Source organism: Pygocentrus nattereri, chromosome 3, assembly GCF_015220715.1.
Source record: "Pygocentrus nattereri isolate fPygNat1 chromosome 3, fPygNat1.pri, whole genome shotgun sequence".
NCBI classification, from domain to species: domain Eukaryota; kingdom Metazoa; phylum Chordata; class Actinopteri; order Characiformes; family Serrasalmidae; genus Pygocentrus; species Pygocentrus nattereri.
This window is the reverse complement of record NC_051213.1, coordinates 7,377,277-7,395,100: the sequence shown is the minus strand read 5'-3', so window position 1 is coordinate 7,395,100 and position 17,824 is coordinate 7,377,277. Positions and strand designations below refer to the sequence as shown.

The window sequence follows — 17,824 nt, the reverse complement described above, 5'->3', positions numbered from 1 at the left end:
CTAAAAACAAGTCTGAAAGTGAAGTTTAAAGAATCCCAGGACACAAACCAACGAAGTCACTGTGCCCTTTTTACAGTGACCGCGAACACATTCTGGGTGATGAGCCCAGCTGTCAGTCAACGAAGCTTCATAATAGCTCCTGTGATGCTGGCAAAAGTGACGCTGAACCCCCCGGCGACTTGTGTTCGTTGGCAGTCGTTATTGTTTACCTCTGGACAAGCCACGTGAAGCACTGATCTTCTGCGCATGCGGGTCAGTTTAGGAGCTGATCTGTTCAGACTGATGTTGCATACAGATCACATTTAAAAGACACTGTTAACATCCAAACTAAAACAATTTGGTGAGAAAATCAGATCTGGGCCATGTTTACCTGCTCTGTGAACAAAGCCTTAGTAACTGGGAAAATTAAGCCTAAACTCAGAGTGGGAGTGTCCCTTAGCAGTTCTCCTTTTGGACAAGCTTGACTTTTAGGCTTCATTCACACTGCAGTACAAAAGATGTGTTTATTAGAAGCTGATTTTCAGACTTGGGTATTTAGATATCAGGTTACAATTTGATTTATTTGGTTCGGTAACATTTGCCTGGATAACCACACTGTTACAGTAATGAAGCAGGTGTGAGTATGCTGGCTAGGACTGGGCCGGCAAAACTTCCTCAGATGTTAATGTGTACTGTTACTTAATGACTATGCCTAGAACATGACATTAGAATAAGATGACCTGGTCAGAAGATAACGTTAATTAAAGCCTGCTTTGTGAAGAACCCTGAAGTGTAACCGCTTGACACTAAAGCTAAAGACGGCAGTGCTCTAGACTTGGCACCAGTGCTCTACATGCTTAAATTCACTTAAGATTTCTCAAAAAGCAGCAGTAATTATAGCCGTGATGAGGCAGGCATACTCCCCCACAGCAGGAAGAGCACTCCAGGGCAGAAGCTTAAAGTGTGCATCAATACAATGCATTATAATTACATTATACATTTCTATGGGGAAAAACTCTACAATATTAACTCTTTTCTACTGGAAAAATCAGTTCTGTTCATTTCTACACTTTAGTCTCTGAATGGTAGATTTTCTTGTCCACAGTGTGTTATTACCTTGGGTGGAAACACTGTGCATTCTGCACATGGTGCAGTCAAAGCCATCATCAGCCGCGTTCTCCACCTCCTCATCCGAGTTCAGACCCTGGCAGGATGCGTGCATCCATCTAAAGAACGAAGGAAATTCATTAAACCCTGATGAATAAGGAGAAGCATGTGCATGCAGGTGCCAGATAACCCAAGTAAAAATGTAATCATGAAGTTTATAGCATACTGCACTGAAGACACAGCATGTACAATTTAGCGGTCATCCCTATCCTATAACTATCAAGTCACTCATAATAAGGTAAGGAGTTGTATTAGAGCACAAGTGTAAAACACAAATGCTAAGATTGGAACCTCATGGTCTTGATATACACCAAAGGAATTAAAACCTGGAAAATGTTTCAAAACAGAAGCAGAGCTCAGTAACACTGACATTAATAACTGATCACATTGATTTATCAGTCTACTCAGGCTTTAGCAGAGCTCAGTAACACTGAGATTAATAACTGATCACATTGATTTATCAGTCTACTCAGGCTTTAGCAGAGCTCAGTAACTCTGACATTAATAACTGATCACATTGATTTATCAGTCTACTCAGGCTTTAGCAGAGCTCAGTAACACTGACATTAATAACTGATCACATTGATTTATCAGTCTACTCAGGCTTTAGCAGAGCTCAGTAACTCTGACATTAATAACTGATCACATTGATTTATCAGTCTACTCAGGCTTTAGCAGAGCTCAGTAACACTGACATTAATAACTGATCACATTGATTTATCAGTCTACTCAGGCTTTAGCAGAGCTCAGTAACGCTGAGATTAATAACTGATCACATTGATTTATCAGTCTACTCAGGCTTTAGCAGAGCTCAGTAACACTGAGATTAATAACTGATCACATTGATTTATCAGTCTACTCAGGCTTTAGCAGAGCTCAGTAACACTGAGATTAATAACTGATCACATTGATTTATCAGTCTACTCAGGCTTTAGCAGAGCTCAGTAACACTGACATTAATAACTGATCACATTGATTTATCAGTCTACTCAGGCTTTAGCAGAGCTCAGTAACGCTGAGATTAATAACTGATCACATTGATTTATCAGTCTACTCAGGCTTTAGCAGAACTCAGTAACGCTGAGATTAATAACTGATCACATTGATTTATCAGTCTACTCAGGCTTTAGCAGAGCTCAGTAACACAGATTGATAACTGATCACATTGATTTATCAGTCTACTCAGGCTTTAGCAGAACTCAGTAACGCTGAGATTAATAACTGATCACATTGATTTATCAGTCTACTCAGGCTTTAGCAGAGCTCAGTAACACTGAGATTAATAACTGATCACATTGATTTATCAGTCTACTCAGGCTTTAGCAGAGCTCAGTAACACTGAGATTAATAACCGATCACATTGATTTATCAGTCTACTCAGGCTTTAGCAGAGCTCAGTAACACGGAGATTAATAACTGATCACATTGATTTATCAGTCTACTCAGGCTTTAGCAGAGCTCAGTAACACTGAGATTAATAACCGATCATCACATTGATTTATCAGTCTACTCAGACTTTAGCAGAGCTCAGTAACGCTGAGATTAATAACTGATCACACTGATTTATCAGTCTACTCAGGCTTTAGCAGAGCTCAGTAACACTGAGATTAATAACTGATCACATTGATTTATCAGTCTACTCAGGCTTTAGCAGAGCTCAGTAACGCTGAGATTAATAACTGATCACACTGATTTATCAGTCTACTCAGGCTTTAGCAGAGCTCAGTAACACTGAGATTAATAACTGATCACATTGATTTATCAGTCTACTCAGGCTTTAGCAGAGCTCAGTAACGCTGAGATTAATAACCGATCACATTGATTTATCAGTCTACTCAGGCTTTAGCAGAGCTCAGTAACACTGAGATTAATAACTGATCACATTGATTTATCTGTCTACTCAGGCTTTAGCAGAGCTCAGTAACACTGAGATTAATAACTGATCACATTGATTTATCAGTCTACTCAGACTTTAGCAGAGCTCAGTAACACTGAGATTAATAACCGATCACATTGATTTATCAGTCTACTCAGGCTTTAGCAGAGCTCAGTAACGCTGAGATTAATAACTGATCACATTGATTTATCAGTCTACTCAGGCTTTAGCAGAGCTCAGTAACACAGATTAATAACTGATCACATTGATTTATCAGTCTACTCAGGCTTTAGCAGAGCTCAGTAACACTGAGATTAATAACTGATCACATTGATTTATCAGTCTACTCAGGCTTTAGCAGAGCTCAGCAATGCTGAGATTAATAACCGATCACATTGATTTATCAGTCTACTCAGGCTTTAGCAGAGCTCAGTAACACTGAGATTAATAACTGATCACATTGATTTATCAGTCTACTCAGGCTTTAGCAGAGCTCAGTAACACTGACATTAATAACCGATGACATTGATTTATCAGTCTACTCAGGCTTTAGCAGAGCTCAGTAACGCTGAGATTAATAACTGATCACATTGATTTATCAGTCTACTCAGGCTTTAGCAGAGCTCAGTAACGCTGAGATTAATAACCGATCACATTGATTTATCAGTCTACTCAGGCTTTAGCAGAGCTCAGTAACGCTGAGATTAATAACCGATCACATTGATTTATCAGTCTACTCAGTCTTTAGCAGAGCTCAGTAACGCTGAGATTAATAACTGATCACATTGATTTATCAGTCTACTCAGGCTTTAGCAGAGCTCAGTAACACTGAGATTAATAACCGATCACATTGATTTATCAGTCTACTCAGGCTTTAGCAGAGCTCAGTAACACTGAGATTAATAACTGATCACATTGATTTATCAGTCTACTCAGGCTTTAGCAGAGCTCAGTAACACTGAGATTAATAACTGATCACATTGATTTATCAGTCTACTCAGACTTTAGCAGAGCTCAGTAACACTGAGATTAATAACTGATCACATTGATTTATCAGTCTACTCAGGCTTTAGCAGAGCTCAGTAACACTGAGATTAATAACTGATCACATTGATTTATCAGTCTACTCAGACTTTAGCAGAGCTCAGTAACACTGAGATTAATAACTGATCACATTGATTTATCAGTCTACTCAGGCTTTAGCAGAGCTCAGTAACACTGAGATTAATAACCGATCACATTGATTTATCAGTCTACTCAGACTTTAGCAGAGCTCAGTAACACTGAGATTAATAACTGATCACACTGATTTATCAGTCTACTCAGGCTTTAGCAGAGCTCAGTAACACTGAGATTAATAACTGATCATCACATTGATTTATCAGTCTACTCAGGCTTTAGCAGAGCTCAGTAACGCTGAGATTAATAACCGATCACACTGATTTATCAGTCTACTCAGGCTTTAGCAGAGCTCAGTAACACTGAGATTAATAACTGATCATCACATTGATTTATCAGTCTACTCAGGCTTTAGCAGAGCTCAGTAACACTGAGATTAATAACTGATCACATTGATTTATCAGTCTACTCAGGCTTTAGCAGAGCTCAGTAACACTGAGATTAATAACTGATCACATTGATTTATCAGTCTACTCAGGCTTTAGCAGAGCTCAGTAACACTGAGATTAATAACTGATCACATTGATTTATCAGTCTACTCAGGCTTTAGCAGAGCTCAGTAACACTGAGATTAATAACTGATCACATTGATTTATCAGTCTACTCAGGCTTTAGCAGAGCTCAGTAACACTGAGATTAATAACTGATCATCACATTGATTTATCAGTCTACTCACACTTCAGAATTAGTGTTTGTATGTATTTATTACATTTAATAGGTATTCTAAAACTATAAAATCCAGGAAGCCTTTCCAAAAATGTAGCTTTGACTAAATACACATACTCAATTTGTGTTCTGAATATGTATTCCCAATACTTGTACACCACTACTTCCCTAACCCTGGAAATGCGTTACATCCTTATTATAATCAAACAAATATCTAGCTGTCAAAGATGTACTGAAATATAAGACATGTTAAAAACCTAAAAGATCTGGATATATAGAGGGACAAGGTTGAATAATATTCCCCCTGAATTTTCATCAATATATATAGTATACATGCTTCTCTAGACCTTTTATTTTGGGACTTAAATATGGCTTAAGCAAAAGATTAATCCTTGATAATTTCATGCACCCATCATCAGTTTGCACTTATTTACAGGGCACTCATTTTTGGTTTAAAAATTTAGGCCACACCCACTTTTAAAAACATTTGTATCCCAGAAATGAATGAGGGCATTAAGAAACCTAAGATGGTCCGTGAGGTTTTTGAATCTTTTATATGGTTATTTGACATGTATTTAGGTGCTATCTGCCCTGCTGACTGCACATCCCGCACTGTATAGAAGCTGCTCACCTGTCACACTGCCTGCACTGGAGGATCAGCTCCTCCTCCCTGTAGCTGCGGGCACACACTGGGCACATGGCCACGCTAGCGCATGGACCACACTGCGTATAGTTATTTTGCCAATCACAGCGCAATCCAGGGGACGTGGCTCCACACTGAGTACAGGATACGCACCTAGAGGAGGGGAGCAGAGAGCAGAGAGCACATGGCAGGGATGAGGGAAACAGCATCACACTCAGAAACAGACACAGTGCATGTTTTATGAGAGAAACTCCCTTTCACAGCCTTATGGCCTGCACTATGCGACTCGGCAGATGGGCACACCTCATGAGTTTGCACGTGGCTCAGTGACGAGTGAGCTACCCTAAAAATAAATATGGCGATGGCTCCCATCCAGCTAAAGCTCCGGCACACCACGTCACACAGCCCTGCAAATACAGCTCTGTTTGATTAGGGATTACACCTAACATTACACCAAATATGAGGGAAATCCCTGCCTATCTGGTTGGAAAACAGATGCTAAACCCCTGCTTAAGATCACGAGAGAGAGAGAGAGAGAGAGAGAGAGAGAAATAGACAGACATAAATATACAGAAACACAGACAGATATACATGTATACAGAGAGATAGACAGTCAGACATAGACAGACAAGCTGACAGACAGACAGACGTATACAGAGAGAGAGAGACAGGCAGACAAAGACAGACAGACAAGCCGACAGACATATATACAGATAGACAGACAGACAAGCTGACAGAGAGATATACAGATAGATACAGATAGACAGATAGTGATGGATACACAGACAGACAGAGAGACAGACAAGCTGACAGAAGTATACAGATATACAGATAGACAGGCAGATAGATAGAGACAGACAGACAAGCTGACAGTCAGATATACAGATAGATAGAGACAGACAGACAAACAATCTGACAGACAAATATGCGTATATTGAGAGACAGACAGAAAAGCGGATAGACGGACAGAGAAACAGATATTCAGATAGATACAATGAGATAAATAGACTGACAGACAGACAGACAGACATACAAACATGCAGAGACAGGCAGAAAAGCAGATAGATAGACAAACAGATATACAGATAAATACAGATAGACAGACAGACATATATACAGAGAAATATGCAGACATATAGACAGACAGAAAAGCAGATAAACAGACAGAGAAACAGATGGATATAAAGATAGAGACAGACAATCTAACAGATATACAAACATGCAGATAGACAGAAAGACAAGCAGACAAACCGATAAGTTGACGGACATAAATGTAGAAAAAGTCAGGAAAGCTGACAGACAGACACATGCAGACAGATGTCAGACAGACAGACAAGCTGACAGACAGACATACTGATGAAAAGACGTAAATAAACAGGCTGATGGAGACAGACAGTTAGATAAACAGACTCAGACATGGGGAGTAATGTATGCCAATGAGTGAGGCGGCCCATCAGACAACGAGGCAGTAACTGATCTACAGTGTATTTTTACCATTTGCACTTCCAGCTGCCTTTGGGAACGTTCTGCAGCGGAGGGTCCAGACAGTAGGTGTGATAGCTGATATCACAGTCATCACACAGCAGCAAACGGCCGGGGTCACTCGCCTGACCGCATGCCTCGCACACCGTGCACTCCAAACACCGCCAGCCTTTACTCAACACCACCTTAGTGATCTGAAGAACACAAAAACAGACATGGGTCAAATGTCATGCAGAGGGGCATTTTCAAACCCAGTGACCACGTGACCCTCTGGTTTGTAGGTCAGCTCACGTCTCTGAGGGGTTCACTGTTCACTGTTATCTCTGTAGCCTCTCTAATATCATAATTCATAGAACATGACACTTATGATGCTCAGAAACATTGGTTCTGGATCTAAAGCGTACATATATACATCCGTCTCTCTATGAAATCCTTTAATTACATCAAAAATCTTAAAGGAAGTCTGAAAACATGGCTGTTTGGAAAAAAATGAGGTAACACACGATAGCATGGAGCAAACCTTCCCGTCACAGCACAGTGCAATTAAGAGCTTCTCCTAAATCACCTCTTTGCCTGAGCAAGCAAAGCTAAGTCACTGCTAACAGCACTTCAAACCATGCAGACGCACCAGCACAACATTATAGGAAATAAGCACTGGGCGCGGTAAAGAGCCAGGGGCTAGCAGAGGAAAACGCATGGGTTGATGGTGCAAAAAGGAATAGGTGGATGGGCAAAAGCAGAAGTTAGACAGAGAAAAGCACAAGCTGGATAAACAAAAATGGGGTGGAAAGATAAAAACAGGCCGGCAAGCAGAGGTTGGGAGGGGCAAAAAGCAGAAAATGGGGGCCAAAAAGGGCAACAAACAGCAAGAGCCAGTGGGGCAAAAGCAAGGAGGGAGCAAAAAGCAAAACTTGGAAGCAAAAGCACAAAGTCAGGGGCAACAGCAGGGATTCAGGCAGCAAAAGCACAGGCATGAGGGGCAACAAACAGAGGTGGGAGGGGCAAAAGCAGGGGCAGAAAGGCTTAAAACAAAGGGTGGGGGGCAAAAGCAGAGGGTGGTGGTGGGGCAAAACAAGAGGGTGAGGAGGGCAAAAGCAGAATCTGGGAGGCAAAAGCAGAGGAAGCTGGGGGCAAGAGCAAAGAGTGGACGGGCAAAAATATGAGCTGGCGAAGGAGTTGTATGGGCAAAAGAAGAGGGTGGTGAGGGCAAAAGCAGAAGATGGGGCAAAAGCAGAGGGTGGTGAGGGCAAAAGCAGAAGATGGGGGCAAAAGCAGAGGGTGGTGAGGCAAAAACAGGATCCAGAAAGGGAAAAAACAAAGGTTGGTGGACAAAACATGGTGGTGGGGAAAGAGTTGGAGAAAGGGCGGTGGGGGCAAAAGCAGAGGGTGAGGAGGCAAAGGCTGCTGGGACAGTCTGTGTTAGCTGTATGGAACAGGGTTGCGGCTCCAGCAGTGCGTAGTAAGGTGAAGGTGTTCTAGCACTAATGATAAAGACCAAAGTGACCCATAAAGCCTTATTACAGTGATTTGCATATATGATGACTGACTACAGAAGTACAAATTCAAAGGAGCTAAAATAACAGGATTACTATTCTGGGCATGAAGACAAAACACTTTCACCAATTCATTAACAGAAAATGTACACAGTCATCCTTAAGTCTGTCAGGCTTTCCCGACAGGATAAAATCTCTGGTGACCCTCCAGCCCTGCTTTAGTCTATCAACACAAGACCCACAGTGTTTAAGGTATGACTCTTAATCCTCTTAACGTTTTACACATTACTCCAAAGCCGCTTTAGGCCAAAGACCTCACACACACCGACCTGTCAAGCTTATCACACACTCCCCACACGCCATAACCCTGCACCACAGACAGACACATCATAATTCACACGCTCTTTACGAGTCGGCTCTGCGGATGGTCCGTGGGAAGAGGAGCGCGAGGGGGAGATAATAGGTGGACTGTATGGCTAGAAAATAACAGCACAGCACTTTTTTAGACGAGTTATCCAACACAACATTTAGTTTGGAGACTAAATGCATTATTAAACTAGTAGTGCCACATTTAAAACACAATGATTTTTTGGAGAATTAAACATGTCAAAATGAACTATTACTAGACACTGACTGCTGTTTATAGCCTAGGTCTAGATGATGCCCATCATGATTATGAAATAATCATTTCTGGTTTAAACAAAGGAAAAAAGACCACCGTGTGCATTATTTTCTTGGCGTTAGCTTAGATGTTTTTTGGCATTCTTTGGTTTAATGTGCATCACATATTAAAGAATATAATACAGTAAATTCATATTTTAGTAATGAACTGTTTCAGAGGTTGTTTAAAAAAGCTACAAACATGGATGGATGGATGGAATGAAGCAAGGAATGACAGAAAGAAGGAAGGAATGATGGAAGGAAGGATGGATGAAAGGAAGGAAGAAAGGAAGGATGGACAGATAGAAGGAAGGACAGAAGGATGGATGTGGGAAGAAAGCAAGGAAGGACAGAAGGAACGGTGGAAGGAAGGAAGGAAGGAAGGATGGATAAAAGCAAGAAGGGATGGAAAGAAGGAAGGAAGGAAGGATGCATGAAGGCAAGAAGGGATGAAAGAAGGAAGGATGGACAGATAGAAGAAAGGACGGAAGGATGGATGGTGGGAAGAAAGCAAGAAAGGAAGGAAGGATGGATGAAAGCAAGAGGGGATGGAAAGAAGGAAGGAAGGAAGGAAAGAAGGAAGGACGGATGGATAGACAGAAGGAGTGAAAGGAAGGACGGAAGCATGGATGGTGGGAAGGAAGCAATGACGGAAGAAAGGAAGGAAGGACAGAAGGAAGGAAGGATGAAGGAATGATGGAAGGTGGGAAGGAAGCAACAATGGAATAAAGGATGGATGAAAGAAAGAAGGGATGGACAGAAGGAAGGAAGGAAGGAAGGAAGGAACGAAGGAAGGAAGGAAGGATTAATTCCATAGCAGAGCTGCTCTAGAATCCACCCACAGACGCCTGTGAGAAACCAAGTTTTCTATTTTCTCACTGGACCATCGAGACACAGAAGCTGCACAGAAACCACTGAGGACTTCCCTCAGACAGTCACTTTTCTTTCTCAACACAGCAATTACTGCCTTTGAAGCAACATCATCAGGTTACTCATCACTACCACTATCAGATTATATCACCCAGATAACTAGTCCTGTTCCAGGATCTCTGTAATTGGTCAAAATCTTCATGATGCCCGAGTTTGTCCAGTTTGTCCAGCGTTGCAGAGGTACTGACGATCCCAGTAACACTCGAAAAAGCATAGTGTGGTGCAATTTATCACATTACGATAACAGTTCTACCCCAAAAAGACAAAAGCACTCTTACCTTAATGTTGACGCAGAAAGGGTGGTAGCACTGACCACACTGAGAACAGGCCAGAAGCCTCCCCTCAGCGCCCAGTCCGAAGCTTCCACACACTACACACATGTCCTGCAGACACAGAGCACGAAAGACAGACAAGATGCTGTTCAGCTATACTCAACACCACACAACCCTCCAAAAGAAACCCACCCACGTACACAGAGACAATAACCCGGGGCTCATACAGTGTGAGCAAGCAATATGAACAGTGCAACTGCTGAAGGATTCATTCGTGCCAAGAGAGAACGTAGTTAGACGGGGTCAGAACCGCAAAATACCAGGCCTGATGGAAATTAGCTCAGAGGTTTCAGGAAAACACTTAAACTAAACGAATTGGGCATAAAAGTGCGGATACAACACAGGCACATCAGCTTATTTCTTAGGATGATTTGTAATCATGAGAAGAGGTCGTTACATTAAACTGCATTTTTTTCTATGTGCTGTTTGTCTTGTTTAACATCCAGGGGGGGAAAAAATGCTATGGCTTCAGGTCTTCAAGATACAAAGAGGAGCGAGCCAGAGAAAATACGAGGCCAAAGAGTCAGAAACAACCTGGAGATAACCCAATCCAACTGCTCTCTAGCCCTGCAAGGCCACGCTCTCGCTCGCTCGCTCTCTCTCTCACACACACACACACCTGTTTGAGGGTGAAGGCATCAGAGCTCGAGAACAAAACCACAGTGTTGTGCATGCTGTTCTCCTCTTCCTCCTTCACCACATATGGAGTCTCCACGAAGCTCACCTGTGGACAAACACAAGTCTCTTACAAACACCCACCAGGAACATCCCTCAGCCCTCCAACACACATTAAACAAAAACAATAACCACTAATAAACAAGTAAATACGTACAATATAAATACATACTAATAAATTACATTAGAGATTGCACAACACCACCTTTTCTTTTCTGATTCTGATTTTTTTTTAACAACTAAAAACTGTTACGCTGAAGCGGCTGAAAAGCTCCCTCACAGAAGGTTTTGGCATCGTGTGGCCCTACAGTGGAAAAGAGGTCAATGCAAGAGTGGGTAAACAGATCTTTCTTCATCTCTTTGATTCTTCATTATGATGGAATTTCAGGGCCACTGGCGAAAAATAAACATAGTAGACTCCGAGAATGAAGTCCTAATATTTTGAGAGAAAAAAAAAGCATACTTATACATACTTACATATTTTGAGAATACAGTCATATCGAGATTAAAATGTCGTACAGTATGATATTTTGAGAATACAGTCATATTGAGATAAAATGTCGTACAGTATGATATTTTGAGAATACAGTCATAAGATTGAGATAAAATGTCGTACAGTATGATATTTTGAGAATACAGTCATAATATTGAGATAAAAAGTCGTACAGTATGATATTTTGAGAATAGTCATAAGATTGAGATAAAATGTCGTACAGTATGATATTTTGAGAATACAGTCATAAGATTGAGATAAAAAGTCGTACAGTATGATATTAAGAATACAGTCATAAGATTGAGATAAAATGTCGTACAGCATGATATTAAGAATACAGTCATAAGATTGAGATAAAATGTCGTACAGCATGATATTTTGAGAATACAGTCATATTGAGATAAATTATACAGTGTGATATTTTTAGAATACCCAGTCATGAGATTTTAAGTCGTACGGTATGATATTTTGACTATACAGGCATTAAATTTCAAGATAAAAAGTCATACGGTATGATATTTTGAGAATACAGTCATAATATTTGAAAAATTGTAGAATTACAACATTAAAGTGGAATATTTTGAGAACAAGCAGCAATATTGCAGCCAAAGGAAGGTATGAGGGATGTTAAGGAGTTAAAGTTATACTCTTGGATCAATTTCACCCCTAAAGAAATGCTCGGTCTCCCAGTCTCTCCCGGCAGATCAGCACCAGAGTGTTATTAGTATAAGAAATGACCAACAAACTGTTTATTTAGAAAAAAGAACCAGACAGACTCGGAAGAAACTGTCCGTTTTGTTGAAGGAGAACTTGCAGGCAGCGCTCGTCTACATGGCTATTAGTGGTTACGTCCCGTGTCATTCAAAGAGGGCATGTAGTTTCATAGGAGACAATAAGAACGATCATTAAAAAGTTTGAAGGAGTGAGTGGGACTTTGTCCTCGCCAGTACAGCAACTGAGGCCCCAACGCGTTACAGCTGCCCCTCTACAATCAGCCTACTTTATCCTAGAAATATCAAATTTATTCGTGTAACTTTACAAAATATTTATTCAAAAAAAAAAAAATCACTTCTCAAAATATTACACATTTTATTCTATTATTGTCTACATACATATTATCTATAAATTTAAGCCTATTATTTTACTTTTTTCGTATTCTTTACTTTAACCAATCCACTCAGAATTTTCAAACGAGAATTAAATGTGAAATTTCTTCAGTCAACACAGCCACAACCTGTGGCTTAACCATCAAATATGACCATTATCAGGTTAGCCTTTCCCTAGTGAACGAGTGTGAACTGCACATCTCGCTTAAAATCATCTAACACAGTCTTGCAATGGAAATCAATATACTGTCATCTCCTTAACCTGAGAAACTCGCAGCCATCATTAGCTAATCATAACACTCTCCACGTGTAAGCAAGACCATTTGTATCAGGTTGCAGTCTTACTTAACAGCTACGTGCCGTATTGGATTCCAATAAGCCTCGACCTGGCGAGATGTGTTTGCCGTCGAGGTGTGTGCATACGCATCACAGTTTACACAGCATAGCAGACTGCGAGAGTGTCGATGCCACGAATCTGTTCAAAACGCCAACAAATCTGCGCATGTGATTGAGGAGCCAGGCAAACACGAGTCCGGCTACTCCCTCCACTCCCCCCTGCCCAAACTGTGCGCTCCCGCAGGGGAAATGTCAGCATTTGCTAGTTTGAGGGGGAAAAGGGTCATTTCAGCAGAGCTCTGATGGAGCAGGCTTTGCTGAGGCTGAGTGCTCGGCTCTGGGTTTAATGCCAGCTCTATGCTACACTGAGCATATCGTAGAGTTCTATTATTCATGCATGCAGAGAGGTGGGGGGTGGCAGGGTGTGGTGTATTGGGGTGATTTGGCAGGGGGTCCATACCCCAGGGTTCACCAGCAGGCTGCTGTCAGTCTTTAGTCTGGATCGTCCCCGACCACCTCTACCAGACAGGTTAGAGCCTCTGGGTCGCCTCCGTCCTGGGAAGCCTGATCCTCGGCCCTGAAAGTGAGAGAGAGAGAGAGAGAGAGAGAGAGAGAGAGAGAGAGAGAGAGAGAGAGAGAGAGAGAGAGAGAGAGAGAGAGAAGGGAGGGATGGAAAAAGAAGGAGAGACAAAGGAGAAAGGGAAGGAAGAGAAGAGGAGTGAGAAAGAAATGGGGAAAGAAGTGGGAGGGAGACAGAGAAAGAAGAAAGAGAAAGGAGGAAAGGAGGGAAAGAAAGAAGTGAGAGACATGGAAAGGGGAGTGAGAGACAGAGCATGAGAAGAAAAGAGAAAGGGAAAAGGGAACAATGAGAGTAAAAGAAGGACATAAGCAGAGAGAGAGAGGAGGAAGATGAGGAAAGAGAAGGAGTGAGAGTTGGAGAGAAGGTAGAGATGGAGGCAAAGAAGGAGAGACAGGAGAAGGGAAGGAGATGAAGAAGTGAGAGCCATAATTGGGGAAGGAAGTGGGATGAAGAGAAAGAAAAATGGATAAAAGAGGGAAATGGAAAGAGAGCGAAAGGAGGAAAGGAGGGAAAAAGAAAGAAAGGAAGTGAGAGAGCGACAATGAGGGGAGAGATGAAAGATTGGGAGAAAGAAGGAGATATAAAGGGAGAGAGAAAGAAGAGAGATGGAAAGAAAAGAGAGAGAGTAATAAAGAGTGAGAGAGAGAGGAGGAGGGAGAAAAAGAGAGAGAGAGGTTTTTTTTCACATAATGATACTAAGAGCGAGCCTCAGTCACTCGCTGCCTGGCAGCTCTGAAGGATGCTTATGAAAAATTAAACACACGTGAAGGCTGCGATGAGCTAAATGAGCTGCAGTGAACTTTAAACATGACCTTCAGTCTGTGTGCTTAACAGCCCATAAAAATAAGGAGAAAAAAAAGAAAAAAAGAAAACCATAAACATTTGTTTATCACTGCAATCTATCTATCTCGTCTTTAATTACCAAAAGCTCCACCCTTCACAGTCATCACTTGCTCTAATAGCCCAAAGTACGGAACCTCCCAGCCCAGTTTACTGATGGCCCTGATAAATCACCACGCGGGCCGGCTCCGCTAAATCGGCCCGTCTCCGCGGGGAGAGCTCCGCTAACATAAACCTCCATCCCATCATGACTCAACAGCTTAACCCACATTTCGCTCACAGGAAACGCAGCAGTGACTGACTCATCCAAAAAACAGTACGACTGCCTGAACCAACCCAGATCAACAAATGAAGACAGACTTTTGAGGTTACTGGGAAAAAAAATAAATAAATAAAAAATTGCTATCCCAATTTGACCAAGGCCCAGTCCCATTTCACCCCTCAGCCCCAACACTTTGCCCTACGCCCTCCGTTTTGTGCGTGCACGTCTAAAAAAGGGCTCAACTAACTAATAGGGCGTCCCAATTTTCGTTGAGATAGAGGGGTAGGGCAAAAGCAGAAAAACCGGCAAGGTGGATGTTCAAACGACCAAAGAAACCCACAAATGTGAGAATTCTCTGTTAAGACATCACGATAACCACTGTCTTCTCCAAGTTTAATGTTGTTTTGATGTATTATGGTACCTTTCTTCATAAGAAGCACAAAAATTTGCTAGTACTATGCTAATGTCTTGGTAGCAAGCTAGGTAAATATCACGTTCCACCTTAAAAAGCATCAGAACTGCTACACCATTTAAGGTGGAACAGGAAAATTCGAGCAAAAAGCTGGCGAACAGCTGACTTCAGCTTCATATCACCAAAGAATCAGGGGTGGGCGATTCTCAAAAATGCATTATGCCCCAAATGTATTGCACAAAACTGTATATACTTCTCTTTTCTATATTTAAAAACAACAATGAAAAAATAACACATACTAAATTCCTTTAAAAACTGCTTACGGTGATTATGGTCCTTCACGGCTTCATACATTTTAAACAATTCTGGGCGTCAGAAAAAACTAGTTTTAAGCATTTTTTCATGTTAGTTGAGGATGGAGAAGTTTCTGACCTCTGTGTATGCCTTCTAGTTGGCTCTACAGCAGAGTGGTTAAGTCACTCATAGGAGTTCAGGGTTGCAAGCCAGGCTCAGCAGAGCACACTGCTGCTCTAAAATTAGACACAGCTCCTAATGCTACATTTCCACCATAACCTAATTTCATCAGTCTGGCGCTGTGCATGTAATTTAATGTTTTGTTTAGTCATCGCAGCCCTTAACATGTTCACTGTGGAAACTCATACGGCAATAAGAACGGCTTAATCTCGCAAGCCCATGTTAGATGTACCCTTTTCTACTAAATAACATACCTTTTGCTTTGTTTCTTTAGGGTTTAAACCCAAAACTGAGCATCAGGAAAAACTAAAGTTGTAATAATTATTGATATTAAATGACAGAAAAATATTTATTTTGGCCTTATCTCCTAGTCCTGGCCTGCTTGTACGTGTGAACACAGGGGAGGCAGAGCCACTGAGTTCAAGCCTGCCTGAACATAACTTGGCTCACGTTACAGCCTGTGTTCCCGCCACCCTGCCCTGCCTCCAAAGGCATCACGTTCCCTGTGCCGCTGAGCCGAGGCTGTGGCCCATATCCTCCTTCCTCCAGGTAATTACCTCACTCCCGCCTGAGCTGCAACTGCTCGAGACAGGAGACGTCAACTCCACTTAGAGAGACGGCCTGAGGAGGTGCCACGCTCCACCGCCTGTACAGTCTGTGGCTAATTTGTGCAAAAATGAATTATGGAGGAAAGTGTGAGGATTTGGTGAGGGAGGCTCTGCAGCTCCATGTGTGCATGTGCATGTCTGAGGAGATACTGCAGCGCGAGAGAGGCCAGTTAGCATGCATTTGAAGGAGGATGAGTAGTCAGTATCTGAGGAACTCGGAGACGGGTTGGATTAATGACGACGAACAATCAAATTCAAAGCGAGAGTTTGGCAAAAAATACAAAAACTTTCATCATAATATTAAAACATCCCCATCAGCCAAGAAGTGTTTGCCATCTGAAGTCTGCTTCTTTTGTTTTAGCACTAAAGCTACGAGGCTAATGTAGCTGGGATACAAGGAAACTTATGGCCTGGGCGATATGTAAAAATAATTACCATAAAATTCTCTCGTTAAGCAGTTCACAGCACCTAAGCTCTAGACAACAAACACCACGGCTCTTCAAGGGTTCTTCAGACTGATGGAGATATGGAATGCAGAGCCTGTCTAAAAAAGCCTTCTATTGTTACAGGCTTAACATCATAACATTAGCAGAACCCCTTTTTGGTATTACAGAACCCTTTTCAAAAAGGTTTATAAAGAACCATCTACAGCACATTCTCCATCAGTCTGAAGAACCCTTTCACGATGCAAAGAACCCTTGAAATCATGCAATGGGTTCTTTGAATGTTTGTGATTCTGTACAGAACCATTTTCTTTATTAAAGAAGTCTCAAAGAATTTTTAGTGTAGCGCAAATCTACTTTCTTTGCTATCTTTGGCTAATATGTATTTTTAAGTGTTACCTGATTAAATATAAATATCTGCATATTAAATAATAATACTGAGTAATATTTTGGTAATTCACTTCACCTCTGGTTTTGAAATCGACTGCAAACGTTCCAAATTATTCCGGAGCTCCTGCTGGTGTGGGTTCGTGACGCTTTTCTATCTTTAAATGATGCACTCTCCCCGCTCCTTGCTAGCGCCCCCTTGTGGGGAAACCTCTGACTGCTAAACACCAAAGAGTAAATAAATGACTTCCAAAGACACGCCCATGTGCTGTACATCATTATAGGGAAGGCGCTCTGGAAATTCCGCTATAGATGCTTGTGGGAAAAGTTTACCGGTGAACCATTCCAACGCTTAAGCTGTATAGAACATGCTTAGACGGTATGTCATCCTTTGGGAAACAGCATTTGCTGCACTGCAGTCTAACAGCTCATTAATGTCCAATAATAATCCATCATTTTATCAATTAAATTGAATAAAACATTATAAATACATATTTCATTTTATTTAACAGGCTAAATTGATGCTCCCTAGATCGAGGACAGTTACCACCTTTGAAGCATCATCATCCACCTACAGTTACATCATCTTATTGCCCAAGCCTAGTAAGAACACCAATTAGCATGGGGCAAATAAGGTTTCTGACACTAGTGGTCTGAAACTGGTCTGTATCTAAATCACACCTTTAAAAAACAGAAGAACTGACAAAATTCTAACTTTAAAACTATCGCTACTACTATTTTAGCGACAGTGTTTTTTGCTCACCAAACAAGCTTCAGACGTCAAACAATTTGATTGACTAC

The 17,824-nt window shown here is 41.5% G+C and overlaps 1 protein-coding gene across 1 annotated transcript in view; it reads right to left on the bottom strand.

The window, feature by feature from the left end:
* kmt2ca (lysine (K)-specific methyltransferase 2Ca) overlaps positions 1-17,824 on the bottom strand; it is a 254,614-nt gene that overhangs the window by 57,282 nt on the left and 179,508 nt on the right. The window contains 6 exon segments of the mRNA XM_037537221.1: positions 1,096-1,205; positions 5,499-5,663; positions 7,005-7,186; positions 10,354-10,458; positions 11,027-11,131; positions 13,478-13,594. Of these exon segments, the coding sequence (XP_037393118.1) occupies positions 1,096-1,205; positions 5,499-5,663; positions 7,005-7,186; positions 10,354-10,458; positions 11,027-11,131; positions 13,478-13,594 (784 nt within the window).